At 43.8% G+C, this 14,042-nt stretch overlaps 1 protein-coding gene across 6 annotated transcripts in view; it reads left to right on the top strand.

Annotated features, from left to right (window-relative positions):
• The window catches only part of HERC2 (HECT and RLD domain containing E3 ubiquitin protein ligase 2), a 234,998-nt gene that overhangs the window by 118,788 nt on the left and 102,168 nt on the right, over window positions 1–14,042 (top strand). For all 6 annotated transcript variants that reach the window (XR_011570152.1, XM_070801388.1, XM_070801376.1 and 3 more), the window contains 10 exons: window positions 1,945–2,126; window positions 2,857–3,004; window positions 3,086–3,282; window positions 3,521–3,751; window positions 4,615–4,753; window positions 6,612–6,755; window positions 9,223–9,365; window positions 12,411–12,678; window positions 12,825–12,961; window positions 13,423–13,521. Coding sequence is in view for 5 of the 6 variants with exons in the window: in XM_070801388.1 (XP_070657489.1) it covers window positions 1,945–2,126; window positions 2,857–3,004; window positions 3,086–3,282; window positions 3,521–3,751; window positions 4,615–4,753; window positions 6,612–6,755; window positions 9,223–9,365; window positions 12,411–12,678; window positions 12,825–12,961; window positions 13,423–13,521 (1,688 nt within the window). In the remaining variant the exon portion in view is untranslated. The remainder of the gene's footprint in view (window positions 1–1,944; window positions 2,127–2,856; window positions 3,005–3,085; window positions 3,283–3,520; window positions 3,752–4,614; window positions 4,754–6,611; window positions 6,756–9,222; window positions 9,366–12,410; window positions 12,679–12,824; window positions 12,962–13,422; window positions 13,522–14,042) is intronic.

Genomic DNA, 14,042 nt, shown 5'->3' with positions numbered 1-14,042 from the left:
AACTGGGCTATCAGTTTGGGGGTGTGTGTATGTGGGTGATTGTGGGTGTGTGTGTGTCAGTGTGGTAAGGCTGCTGTGATGAATTACCACAGACATGGTAGCTGCATTCTCCGTTATCAGCACCACCCTTCACAGTGGTACGTTTGTCACAGTTGTTGAGCCTGCACTGATTTATCATTAGCGCCCACAGCTGGTAGTTCACAGTAGAGCTCACTCTGGGTGTTGCACACTCTGCGGGTGTACAAGGCACCACAGACACAACCTGCCACATCAAAGTACCATAGCCTGGGCCATCTCAATTTCAGAAATTCACTTCTTCACAGTTCTGAAGGCTAGAAATTCAAGATCAAAGAATGAGCATATTGAGTTCTTTTTTATGAATCTGAGGGCAGAATCTGTTCATGGCCCTCTGTAACATCTGATGGTTTGCTGGCAATCTTTTGGCGTTCCTTGGCTTCCCTCATCTTCCCTTTGGCATCCCTCATCTTCATATGGCATCCTCCCTGTATGTGTCTGTCTCCAGATTTCTTTTTATAAGAATGTCAGTTACATTGTATTAAGGATGCACCCTAATCTAGTTTAACTTCATCTAAACTTAGTGCATCAGTTTCCAAACAAGGTTGCATTCTGAGGTACTAAGGACTAGGACTCCAACATGTGAATTGTCGCGGAACATAATTCAACTCTTAACAGAGGCTTAAAACAAGAACTTCACTCTCTCAGAATTCTAGATGGCAGAAGTCCAAAATCAAGGCATACTCCTTCTGACACTCTGGGGGAAGATCCTGAATTTTAGCTTTTGTACCTCCAGGCTTCAAAAGTGTGGTGTGTGGTCACATCATTCCAGTTTCTGCCTCATCTTTAGTTGAATGCCTCCCCTCTTCTTTTCTGCCTCTTATTATAAGTACCTTCGTTCGATTTGGGGTTCACCCAAATCCAGTATAATGTCATCTCAATCTTTATCATAATTATCTCTGTGAAGAATTTATCTCCACATCTGACTCTGGGTGAACATGAATTTTGAGGGTACAATTCAGTCTACCAAAGTGTTTGAGTATGTGAATATGAGTATGTGTAAGTGTGGGAGAAGTTGAAGAAGTGATTGGAGCAAATGTGTATGTGTGTGTGTGCAAGTGTGTATGTGTATGCATGTGTGAATTTGAGTGAGATTGAGTGTGCATGTGTGTAGTTGGGTATGTGGAGAGTTTGACTGTGCGAGTGACTGTGAGAGTGGCGTCTGAGGTGGGGTGCCAGGGCCTGTGCACATGTGTTGTTAAGTGTGACTGAGTGAGTGGCATGAGCGTGTTTCTGAAGAGCAGTGTCCCTGGTGAACAGGGAGCTGGACTGTGGAAGCTGGGGAAGGGAGCTAGTCTGGTGTCTGAGCAGGTCACGTGGCATGCCCCCACCTCAGAGTCTCTGCCAGCCAGGAGGGTGTGGACACCCCAGGTGTCCATGAGTGCAGACCCTGGAGGAGCAGTCAGGGTCACTGTCTCATGAAAACCTCTTACTCTTTTTCTAGGAATACAGCCTTCTTAAAACTTGGGCTGGGAATTTATGATGCAGATTAAATATAAACAAGCTCATGGGAGATACTTAAAACATGTGAAATTTATAAACTATGGTATTTGCCCTCCCACAGATAACCGCTATTTGAATTGTAGATTGTTTTCCTACTGCTTAGAGACAGTACATAGATGAAATTCCTTAACGAGTTTGAATTACTCCATCTCCATGTACTTTAGAGATTTTAAAATGTGAAGTGTTCCTTGAGCTAACTTGCAAGTATTCTCCCGTTCTTCTCACTTAGAGTCAGTGACGTTGTAGTATATTTGTAAAGGAGCTTGTTATTGAAAATGTGTGACTTAGGTAAGTTGAAAGTAAAGGTGGTTCTGAGTGCTTGTTTTTAGAGCGTGAGTGCCAAGCTGGTCTGTCTTGCTCTGCCAGCCTCCCCCAGCAGGCTGGTGTGCCGGGAGCAGCACCGGAGCTGGTGCACCCTGGGCTTTGTGCGCAGCATCGCCCTCACGCCGCATATGTGTGCGGCCCTCAGCTCCCCGCCCTGGATCTCACTGCTTGTGAAGGTTGTGGAGGGACACTCGCCTTTCACCGCTGCCTCCCTACAGCGGCAGGTAACTAACTGTGCTGCCACACTGATCTACGCTCACTGTGAGTTTTGGGATTGGGAGCCCCATCAGCGTTGGCATCAGGCTGGCCATTGTAATTAGGTTCCTGAGTGCAGAAAAGAACTAACACAGGGTGGATTTTCTAGGTACCAGTGCATACTAAGTCTCCTCAGTTGTTTCAATGCTTTATGACCCTTGGAACTGTAGCCTGCCAGGCTCCTCTGTCCATAGAGATTCTCCAGGCAAGAATACTGGACTGGTTGCCACTTCCTACTCTGGGGGATCTTCCCGACCCAGGGATTGAACCTGCATCTCTTACGTCTCCTGCATTAGCAGGCGGGTTCTTTACCACTAGGGCCACCTCGGAAGCCCTGAGACAAGAGGCTAAAGATATTGATTATTTTAAATTGATGAAGTTGTTAAGCCTTAGATGACTTGCTTTTCTATGATCAGCTGCTCTCATCTTCACCATAGTTGTGGTATACTTGTCTTGAGAAGAATTAAACTAAAGAAATTATTTTTTAATTAAATGAGTATCTGCATGTGTAATGTAGCTTATTTTTAACCTGATAATTCATATTATTAATCAACTTTGAGGTAATTATGTGGCTGTAAAATAGTTAGAATTTTCACACGATTAATTGCATTACAGGAACAAAAATTAAAATCTTTTACCTCATAATTTTTCAGATAATGGCTTTCTTTAATACTTGCTGTTTTAAATTACCTTTATCAGATCTTAGCTGTACATTTGCTGCAAGCAGTACTGCCGTCATGGGACAAGACAGAGCGGGCCAGGGACATGGAGTGCCTTGTGGAAAAGCTCTTTGGTTTCCTGGGCAGCTTGCTCACCACCTGCTCTTCAGATGTCCCATTCCTCAGAGGTGGGCATCTCTCCCCCTTCCTGGTGTCCTGGGTGAGCAAGCAGGGCATCATGTAGCCCTTCCTTTGTGTGTGTTCTACAGAATCCACTCTGAGGAGGCGGAGGGCCCGCCCGCAGGCTTCCCTGACTGCTACGCACAGCAGCACGCTGGCGGAGGAGGTGGTGGCGCTGCTCCGCACCCTGCACTCCCTGGGCCAGTGGAATGGGCTCATCAACAAGTACATCAACTCACAGCTCCACTCGGTTACTCGCAGCTGTGCAGGAAAGCCGGCTGAAGGGGTGGGTGCTGCATGCGCTTTGCACATCTGGTAGTGTTTCTCTGTAGAATGTTGATTTAACTTTCAGATTGTCTTTTTAAATGCCATGTATTTTGTTCATGGATATATTTAAAAATATTTTTTACTGGAAAAAATTATTGAGGAAACTAATATAAAAAGTAAATTTGGCTTAATTGTAATGTATAAGAAGTAGGTTACCTCTCTGGGCTCTCCTCAAGTTTGCTGTCTGTCTGCACTAGGCTCTGTTAGATGACTACTTTCCTGACTGTGAGAACCCTGAGGTGGGGAGCCTCATGGCAGTCCTGGCTGTCATTGGAGGCATTGACGGCCGGTTGCGACTAGGGGGACAAGTCATGCATGATGACTTTGGAGAAGGCACCGTGACTCGCATCACTCCGAAGGGCAAAATCACTGTGCAGTTCTGTGACTTGCGAACCTGTCGTGTTTGCCCACTGAATCAGCTGAAGCCAGTAAGTGAACTTATGTTCAGGTTGCTAGGTAGTAAGGTGAAGGGCTTTTATATTAGAACCAGAAGGAGCTTGATTCTTGTGGTTTGGGTCTGCCTTCTAGGTAGCTATCCACCTTGAGGAAAACTGCCTTTCTTTCTCTGTTTGCATTCCATTCCTGTGGTTAATCAGGTCTCGCAGGGTTGTATAGATTAGCAGTTCATGTGTCTTATTTTAGCCTTTAAAGACATGAAAGGGTGTTAGTTATTTAGAAGATCTTGTGTAAGTGTATTAGTTGTATTTATTTTAGAATGTGAATTTATGAAATTTATTTTTTATAGAACAATTCAACTTTCAAAAAACCTAAAAATGATTCCTTTAAAATGATGATCTTTGTTCATGTAGAAAATGCTTAATTACTGTGTTGAGTGACATGACTATATTTAGCAGGTACTGTCATCTTAAATCTGTGAACTGGGGGTCCATTCGGAAAGTGAGTGAATTATGTACTTTGTGTAACCTAAGTGCAAGTGAAAGTGAAAAAGTGCACTTTTACTGTATGTTTCAATACAGTACTGTTTTTGATGATTATAGGATATGCATGTCATAGAAAATTTGAAATGTATAGAAAATACTTGAGAATAACAACCACCATCATGTAATCATTGTTAAAAAGTTGACAAGAAAAAATTAGGTTATATTTACTATACATGTAAGTCTTTATCTTACCTTCAGGGTCATCTGTCAAAATTATTTTCAGATGTAAAAACAGTTTTGAATACATGTGTTATTTTAGAGTTAAGATTCCTGATTATGCTAACTTTTCAGAACATTTGTTTGTTCTTTTCAATGGACACACTTTGAAGGTTTCTATGCTCTTTCTTTAGCTCCCCGCCGTGGCGTTCAGTGTCACTAACCTGCCCTTCACAGAGCCCATGCTGTCTGTGTGGGCTCAGTTGGTGAACCTCGCTGGAAGCAAATTGGAAAAGCACAAAATAAAGAAATCACCTAAACAGGGTTTTGCAGGTCAGTACATGTGCTTCATGATGAAACAGCTACAGTCTTAACTAGTGTTTGAGCAGTGTTTGTTCTTTTGTCAGAGTAAGTTCTTGCATTGCTGAAGCCTTTGCATTCAGATGGATTGGCCATTGGTTGAGCGATGATGGGAGTGGTGATGAGAGTGTGCGATACAAAGAATGATGCTGGGGTGGGGTGGCACCTGAAGAACACCGGCCAGCGTATATTCTGAGCACACCTTTTGAAGAGGAGTCTGTTTTCTGTCTCACTGCCCATCAACCCCCTGTCTTAATCACACTTTGGGACCTCTGCTCCTGGCCTCATGACAGACATACCCAGCAGGGCCTGTGTGCTTTGTCCTGCTTCACGTGGTATTTGGATGCAGGCCGCCCATGAAAGACCAAGGCCACTCATGCTTAAAATATTCCTCTTCCACTGCTGTCTTGATTTTCTTTACATTGCTGCTCATATGTTCTTTGAGAGTTCTTCTCCCTGACTATTCTTTGCACATTGGAAATCCTTGAGGTTTCATCCATAATTTCTAGCTCTTTAGGTCCACTCTTCTTGAGTTTTCTCACCCATTTCTCCCATCCCTGTAATTGCTGCTGTAGGATTAATGATGATGAACACTTTTAACTCTGGATCTCCAGTTCACATATCTGGCTAGAGGGTCAGGTGCAAGTAAACCATGGCATGTCCACAATTCAACTAACTGTGTCCCTTAGCCAGTGTTTCCTGCCTGCCAGGTACTGGCGCTTGCTGCCCTAGCGCCACCCCTCACTCTCCCTGTGCCCTCCTACCCACATTCCCACAGCTCCAAGCTGCCGTCCATGACCTCCAGCATGTCTTGCTTTGGAATGCTGCAGCTATGATTGTAGTCTCACTCCTCTTGCTGCTGCTGCTGCTGCTGCTAAGTTACTCCAGTCGTGTCCGACTCTGTGCGACCCCATAGACAGCAGCTCACCAGGCTCCCCCGTCCCTGGGATTCTCCAGGCAAGAACACTGGAGTGGGTTGCCATTTCCTTCTCCAATGCATGAAAGTGAAAAGTGAAAGTGAAGTCGCTCAGTCGTATCTGACTCGTAGCGACCCCATGGACTGCAGCCTACCAGGCTCCTCCGTCCATGGGATTTTCCAGGCAGGAGTACTGGAGTGGGGTGCCATTGCCTTCTCTGTACTCTTCTTGTGGGCTGCCTATATCTTTGTAGTGTCTTCCCTAGGCTGTTCCTCAGTCAACTCAGGGACATTACTGCAGTTGTTGGATTAGATAAAATTCGAGAGCTATCAGGGAAGCCCCAAGATTCTAGAGAGTGCCATGATTTTGATGAGTTACAGAACTGTATGTTGTAAGTCTCTGACAAAATTGTCTCATAGATGTCTTGGCATGACAAGAAAGTATTTTATTTGTGATGTAGGTATGGGGTTGAAATTTTAGCAGTTTAGGAAATATTTGATTATACTAGCGATAGTTATGGAAAAGGAAATGGCAGCCCATTCCAATGTTCTTGCTTGAATAATCCCATGGCGAAAGGAACCTGGTGGGCTACCGTCCATGGGATTGCAAAGAGTTGGACACAACAGAGTGGCTGAGCATGCATGCAGCAATAGCTAACTTGATTCTAACTATGTTAAGCCATAATCGTCACCCCTACCCAAAGTAATGCATGGGGAGCAAGAAAGGGAGAAGACCTGGGGGAGGAAGAGCGTGCTTTCCCACAACACTGGGAAAGGCAAGTCTTTGATTGCAGACAGACTTTGACATGATCAGCTGAGTCCCTCAGGGCAGGACCTCCTCAGGGCTGAGCAGCAGCTGAGGTGGTACGCCCAAGCAGCATGTGCCTTTCCTGCTCAGTCCTTTTTTTCCCACAGGACAAGTAGACTTGGATCTGCTGAGGTGCCAGCAATTAAAACTGTATATTCTGAAGGCGGGCCGTGCTCTGCTTTCCCACCAGGACCAGCTCAGGCAGATCTTGTCTCAGCCAGCTGTTCAGGAGGCTGCAGCTGCTCATACAGGTATCTTTTTAAGGAGCTCTTTTGGATCTGTAAGAAAGGCAGAAATAGAAAACAGGCAAGGAACATGAGAGGGAAAATACAGATGGCTTCTACATGTGCAGTTGGGCCAGTATCTGATGAAAAGTGATAGACAAACCTGACGGGGTTTGGTGGGGAGGAGGGAAACAGTGTTCTCTTGCCTCCGTATATAAGGTGTGGTCTGAGTACCAGTAGCATTGACGACACATATGAGGAACATGTAGAAATGTGGACTCTCAGGCTGCACCGCAGAGCTAAAAAATCCGGATCTGTATCCTTTAATAAGGCGGTAAAGTGGTTCACATGTGCATAGAGTGGCACCACCCTAACACTTTGCTATGCTAGTGGGAATTTAAGTTGGTAGAACCATCTAACAGTCATTTGAGTAAATGTTAGACTTTAAAATACATACATTTGTATATTCACTGATTAATAAGTTGTCTTGTGGGAATTTATCACATGAAAAGATGTCGTGGTGCTGACATCTTTTTACATCTCATCTGGAAACACGTGACACATGTTTCCAGATGCTCATTATAGCTTTTTTTGTTGATATTATTTTTGTGCTGACACCTGAATGCCCATTATTAGATGGTGTACCTATATAGTGGAATACCATGCACCATTCACAAATGATGATACATATATAGGTGTAATACCATGGGAATAGCAAAATGATAAAAAGATATTGCTGTATACATCTGTTTGTAGATTTGCATTCATCTGCTTACCAGAATAGTGATAGTAGAATTTCATCTGACTATTTTCTTTGTACTTTTCTGTATTATCTCAGTTTTCTGGAGTGAGCTCATTTCATTTTGAATAGGAAAAAAAAAATATGAAATATGTTTTTATTATCTCCTATTAAAAGACATTGTGGTAAATATTATGGAAAACAAGATCGTCTTTGTTTATGATTTACTGTCTGGAGTCAGGGTGGGGAGAGAAAATGAGAGTAGATGGCACTGTCCAAGGTATGGGCCTCTGTGCTATAAGACGTGTGAGCACAGTTTCACAGGCGCCCTGGGGTGCTGGAGCTGAGGTCTGGGGAGAGCAAGCAGCCTTTGAGGTGTGTGGCAGCCCTGGCTGCAGGGGTAAGGACTTTCCATCCTGGGGGAGGAGACAGTAGGAGCAGAGGCATAAGCAGTGAATATTTGGGTACTGACCTTTGCAAGGAGCTCAGGATTTATTGATGAATATGGGGCTAAAGCTGGGGAGAGGTCAGCTGAATCATGTGATAGAGTGCAATGGCTACCAGGGTGAAATGTAAGGCTGACTGGGAATATGTGGCAGGGCTTCACATGATAAGGAGGATATTCAGGATGACAAATATGCTAGTGAGTTATAGGAGCATTTGAAACTGGGAGATCATGGAGTTGGGGAAATCCTGTCAAGTGATAAAGTGTCTTCCAAGGGAAGGCATGAAAAAATGGAAAGAAAGTACCAGTAGAGACTGTGATGCTATAGTCTTTTTAGATGATGACCTTTTGGAAAATCAGTGGAAAGTCAAAGGTGGCTAATGTTTCAAGCTCAAGTTATAGGGAAGACAGGGAGAAGTGCTATTGACAAAATTAGAAAGTCCAATGGAGTATGTGGTGTTTTTCCTTGACTTAAGAGTTACGTTTCCTCGACTTAACAAATTTAATTACAGCATGCTGAGTATGAAGTAAATCTAATAAAAGTGCAGATTCATTCTGTATTAGACATTAGGGACCTTGAAGATAATCCACAACTGTAGAGGATCAGGAAACCAGAGCCCAGGAAATTGGATTGACTGCTCTGTGGTTATCCCCCTGAGGAACTATGGCAGCACTGAATCAGGATTACCATCCTGCACTTGGGGCAGAACAGGGGCTCCAGATGGAGCTGTCTAGAACAGGGCTTTAAGGAAAACACCACAGCCACCTGTCTTACAAAATTTTATGGTAACATTGCTGCTAGTTGCACCAGCTGGTTTACATGTCATCTCTGGCTTCTTTTACATTTCAGTGGCAGAGTTGAGTAGCTGTGACAGATCCTATGGTCAGTAAGCCTAAACTATTTACTCTCTGGCACTTTGAGAAGATTTACAACCCCTAGACATATTTGGGTTAGGTGTCAGTTTATAGTCTGAACAAGGGTTAACAAAAGCTAGGGCTGGAGATACAAACTTGGGGGTTTCATAGAAGAGGTTTCTGCAGAAATGAGTGTACACCAAAATGGCAAAGGCAAAGAACTGGACTAAGGGCAGTAATCTGGAAAGTAGCTTTGGTTGGCTTTAAAGACACAGACAGATGAACTAAAGAAGGACTGAGGCCAGAATGTAGGGAGTGAAAAAGCCTTGAAGATTTTGCTTGTCTAATGCTTGATTAGGTAGAAATCATATCTGGTTTAACATGATTAGTGCACGTCTTTCATAGTAAAGAGGTGTATGTGGTTGAATATATCCATATTTTGTTTTTAAATTCAGATGATGGCGCAGCTGTATCCCCTGACCTTGTGGACATGTCTCCTGAAGGGCCGCAGCCCCCCATGATCCTCTTGCAGCAATTATTGGCCTCGGCCACCCAGCCGTCTCCTGTGAAGGCCATATTTGACAAACAAGAGCTTGAGGTATAGTCAGTAGACCTGGTAGTTTTAATCTGCTGCATTAAACTATAAACAGCTTTATTTTGTGTGTGTGCCAGAAGTGTATTCTTTTAAGGATATGGTTTGAATTTTAAATGATATGCCCAAATAATTCTTAGGACTAGGTAGGTTTTAACCATATCTGTCATAGAGCACTGCAGTACTAGTCAGACAATGAATGAGTTAAAAGTTTAATCTTATTTTGAGTTTCTGTAAATTGTTTGTAAAAATTAACTAGATTCATCATGAGTTAATGCTCAAGTATTCATGGAGGGATCTTTTTCCAGGATTATTGAAAAAGTGCTGTTAGACCTAGGAGCACTGTATGGTGCTTGCTCGTTTGTTTCACTCACTCCAAAGCCTTTCTTGAACATGCCCAGGCTCTCAGCCAACGCCCTGTTTTGGAGCATGTGCCCTGCACTGCACGCGCTGTGGACTGCGGGGAGGGGGCCTGTGGGCGTGTTCCCATAGAAGAGACCTGATCAGGACTGAGTATGATGGAAACTCCATGGCCCACTACAAGGAAGACTAGATATTTTAAAAAATCTTTCTTGCTGTGTACTATATTAAACATTCTGAAAAAAAAATCAAAGACAGGAGTAAAATCTTGAGCAGACAGTTTGGCAGGTGGAAAATACCCTAGTAGAAATCCTCAGAGACTAAGACCCTGTGGGGAGCCAGGATCCAGAGTGAGTTGGGAAGCCAGTTGGGTGTAAAGGGATTCTTCAGGAAATACTGGGCATGGGGGCAGCAGAGAGAGGAGGGTGCCAGGCTTTCTCAGACCAAGTCCGAATGACATCTGCTCCTTAGGTCTGAAAACCTGAGATGAGAGATTGGGTTAAAGTTGTTGCAAGGCTATGTTGCCAGTCATTTGTCAGATAAAAACAGGATGCGGAGGAATGAGGAACTAATCAATGAAAAGGGTGTTGAGCAGATGCAGCCCAGAGCCATGTTGGGAGATGCCCAGAGTTGAGGGAAAAATAAGACTTGGAGAAACAAGTAGACCTAGAGTTGTCCTTTATGAATCAGGAAGGGCTTTTGTACCAGAGAGAGAGCCACGATTGTTTTGTCTCCCTTGATTCTTTTTTTTTTTAAAGATTTATTTATTCATTATTTGGCTGTGGTGGGTCATTTCTACACGTGGGCTTTCTCTGGTTTTGGTTTGTGGGCTTCTCATTGCGATGACTCTTCTTGTTGGGGAGCACAGGCTGTAGGTGCGAGGGCTTCCGTAGTTGTGCCTTGCAGGCGCTCGTGCCCTGGCTCAGCAGTTGTGGCCTATGGACTTAGTTGCCCCATGGCATGTGGGATCTTCTTGGACCAGGGATCCAGTTGGTGTCCCACATTGCAAGGTGGATTCTTAACCACTGCACCACCAGGGAATCCCCTCTCCCTTGATCCTGATGGAAATTCATGTGACATTTTATTGTTCTATATGAAGTGTCTTTTATTTTCTTTTTTAGATGGTTCAGTATGTGGTAGTTTTCTTCAGTCTTAAGGAGGTTGGTTCTAGAATTTTTGGTGATGATTTATCATTTTCCCCTTAGGGCTGGCTCCTAGTCTCTAGTTCTGTGAGATTTAGGACCTCTTCCAGTGGAAACCTTTGTGTCTTGACCAAAATGCTGAAACTTCATTCGACTGGGATGGCATGCCATCTTCTTAGCACTGGGTCTCCCAGCAGTTTCTTCTGGCTGGGCCCCTCAGTCTCACACATGGTCAGCTTTGCAGTCAGCCCAGGATTTGAGGTCGCACATTTTGTGGTTCTCCCTCACCCGTCCTTGCTCGAGCAGGCTGCTGCCCAGTGACACTGCCCCTGTTAGTGGCTTCCCTGTGGGCTTCCCTTGTGCTCAAGGTTGCCCCTATTCCTGTTTTCTCCAGGGTCTTCAAACAGTTTTTAAGAATATTTTGACCAAAATTCATAATTATTACCAAATCTGGAAGACCCAGCAGTGGCCACAGGACTGGAAAAGGTCAGTCCTTATCCTGATTCCCAAGAAGGGTAGTACCAAAAAATGTCCTAACCATCGGAAAATTGCACTCATCTCCCAAGCTAGTAAGATCATATTTAAAGTCTTGCCTGCTAGGCTTTAGCATTATGCCAACCAAGAACTTCCAGATATCCAAGCTGGGTTTAGTAAAGGCAGAGGAATCAGAGATCAAATTGCCAGACTTCGTTGGGTCATAGAGAAAGCAAGGGAATTCCAGAAAAATATGCACCTCTGCTTCATCGACTACGCTAAAACCTTTGACTGTGTGGATCATAACAAACTGGGAAAGCTCTTAAGAAGATGGGAATACCAGGCCATCTTGTTTCTCTCCTGAGAAACCTGTATGCGGGTCAAGAAGCAACAGTTAGAACCCTGTATGGAACAACTGATTGGTTTAGGATTGAGAAAGGAGTCCGACAGGGCTGTCTGTTGTCTCTCTGTTTATTTAACCATTATGCTGAGCACATCCCAAGAGAAATGTCAGACTGGATGAGTTACAAGCTGGAATCAAGATAGACGGGAGAAACATCAACAACCTCAGATGGGCGGTTTCCTCTAATGGTGGAAAGTGAAGAGGAACTAAAGAACCTCTTGATAAGTGTAAAGGAGGAGAAAAAAACTTAAAACTCAGTATTAAACTAGGATCATGGCATCTAGCCCCATTACTTTATGGCAAATACTGACTTGTCTTTGGGAAGGGCAAGGGTCTGTTTCTCCCACCCCATCAAACCTCTCACCTTGGCTTGTTGCTCACTCATAGCTCAGTGCTTCTGTGAAGTTTCCTTAGTGGACATTGCTAATTTGGTAATTTATCAGGTAGACTGTGTGTACTGAAGCCGAAGTTATTGGGCCATTGAATCTTTCCACTGCATTAAACTGTGAAAGTTGTCTTTTTTTAAACATGTTTTATCCATTCATTTAAAAATACACATGTAAGCCTAGGTTTCTATATTTCTGCACTGCAGTTTGTTGTAGTAGTCTGTACTTTCCATTTCTCTAGACTTCTTAGTCCCCTGATTTACAAACTCTGCTTTCATTTGCCCAGGCTGCTGCCTTGGCTGTGTGTCAGTGTCTGGCTGTGGAGTCTACCCACCCATTGAGCCCTGTGTTTGAAGACTGCAGCTCCAGTGAGGCCACGACCCCCGTCCCTGTGCAGCATATTCGCCCAGTCAGAGCGAAGAAGCACAAGCAGTCTCCTGGTCCTGTTCTGCCTATTGTAGTTCAGCTCATGGAAATGGGATTTCCTAGAAGGAACATAGAGTTTGCACTCAAGTCACTCACTGGTGCCTCTGGGAATGCTGCTGGCTTGCCAGGTACTGTATTTTCCTTATGGTTGTTTGACTTAATGTGCCTACCCTTCTGTTCGTAGGCTTCCCTTGAAATACTAATGTCAGAGGCCCCTCGGGCACGCAGTCGCTGTGGTCCTCATTGTGGTTGTGCTGTGTGTGCTTGCTCCTAGGCGTGGAAGCCTTGGTTGGGTGGCTGCTGGACCATGCTGATGTGCAGGTCACGGATCTCTCGGATGCAGACACAGGGTCTGAGGAATGTTCAGACGAGGAGGTGGTGGAGGATGTGGATGACACGGCCTATGCTATGGTCTGTGCTTCCCTTGTGCCCGTCTGTTCTGAGTTCTGGATTCCTCTGCACTACTCCATGGGGCCTGTCTGTGGTTCTGCTGGGCATGTGGCAAAGCTACTAAGTGCTGCCTGGGATTTCTGTGCCTTAATTACCTTTAGCTTTAACATCTATTGATGTTGGGCCGCCATTAGAGAAGATCTTAAAAAAATCATTATTTACATGACATATTTACTTCTGATTTGAGTAAGTTGTTTTATGGGACTGATTTGGAATTGCCTCAGAAATTTTCTGTACTTTCACCTTTTGAGATTTATTCTGCTTACAGTGCTGTTGCTATTAGTCTTTTTTTAAGTGAAGAATTTTATAGTGAAAACATAGAATATTATTACTTTTTTAGTATTATGGATTTCACTTACTACTTTCTTTTTAAGTAGGTTTATCTGGTTCACCATTTAAAAAAAAGTATTTATCTTTTGTAGTCCACTGGTGCTGTTGTAACAGAGAGCCAGACTTATAAAAAGCGAGCTGATTTCTTAAGCAACGATGATTATGCTGTGTATGTGAGAGAGAATATTCAGGTGAGTAATGGTATTGGGCTAGAACCTTGACTGCTTAGGTTTTCATTCAGCAAATGTTTGAGCATCTCAGAAAGTCAGAGAGGGAGGGCCCAGCACAAACCAGGGGAGGAACAATGACTGGAGCAGAGGACAGAGGAGCAGAAGATGTGCAGAAAGTGGCTTGTCCACAGTGATGTGGCACACACACCTGTGCTTCCTGATTATCCCTATTCTGGACACTTTTATAATCTATTTTTGCTTTTTTTTTTTTTTAAAATATTACTCTTCTTGCCATCTAATTGTAAATTTTAGCTATGCTTTTTGTGTAGTCCTTTTCAATCTTAAATTCTTTCTTTTCCTGTTTTAGTTCTTTTGTTATAGTTAGAATGTGTGTGTGTGCTAAGTGGCTTTAGTTGTGTCTGACTCTTTGCAACCCCATGGACTGTAGCCCACCAGGCTCCTCTGTCCATGGGATTTTCCAGGCAAGAATACTGGAGTGAGTTGCCATGCCCTCCTCTCTAGTTAGTGTTAAAGTGAAAGTT

The sequence above is a fragment of the Bos indicus genome, chromosome 2, assembly GCF_029378745.1.
Source record: "Bos indicus isolate NIAB-ARS_2022 breed Sahiwal x Tharparkar chromosome 2, NIAB-ARS_B.indTharparkar_mat_pri_1.0, whole genome shotgun sequence".
Taxonomy (NCBI): domain Eukaryota; kingdom Metazoa; phylum Chordata; class Mammalia; order Artiodactyla; family Bovidae; genus Bos; species Bos indicus.
The sequence above is the reverse complement of the archived record's forward strand: the minus strand, read 5'-3'. Positions and strand labels throughout refer to the sequence as shown.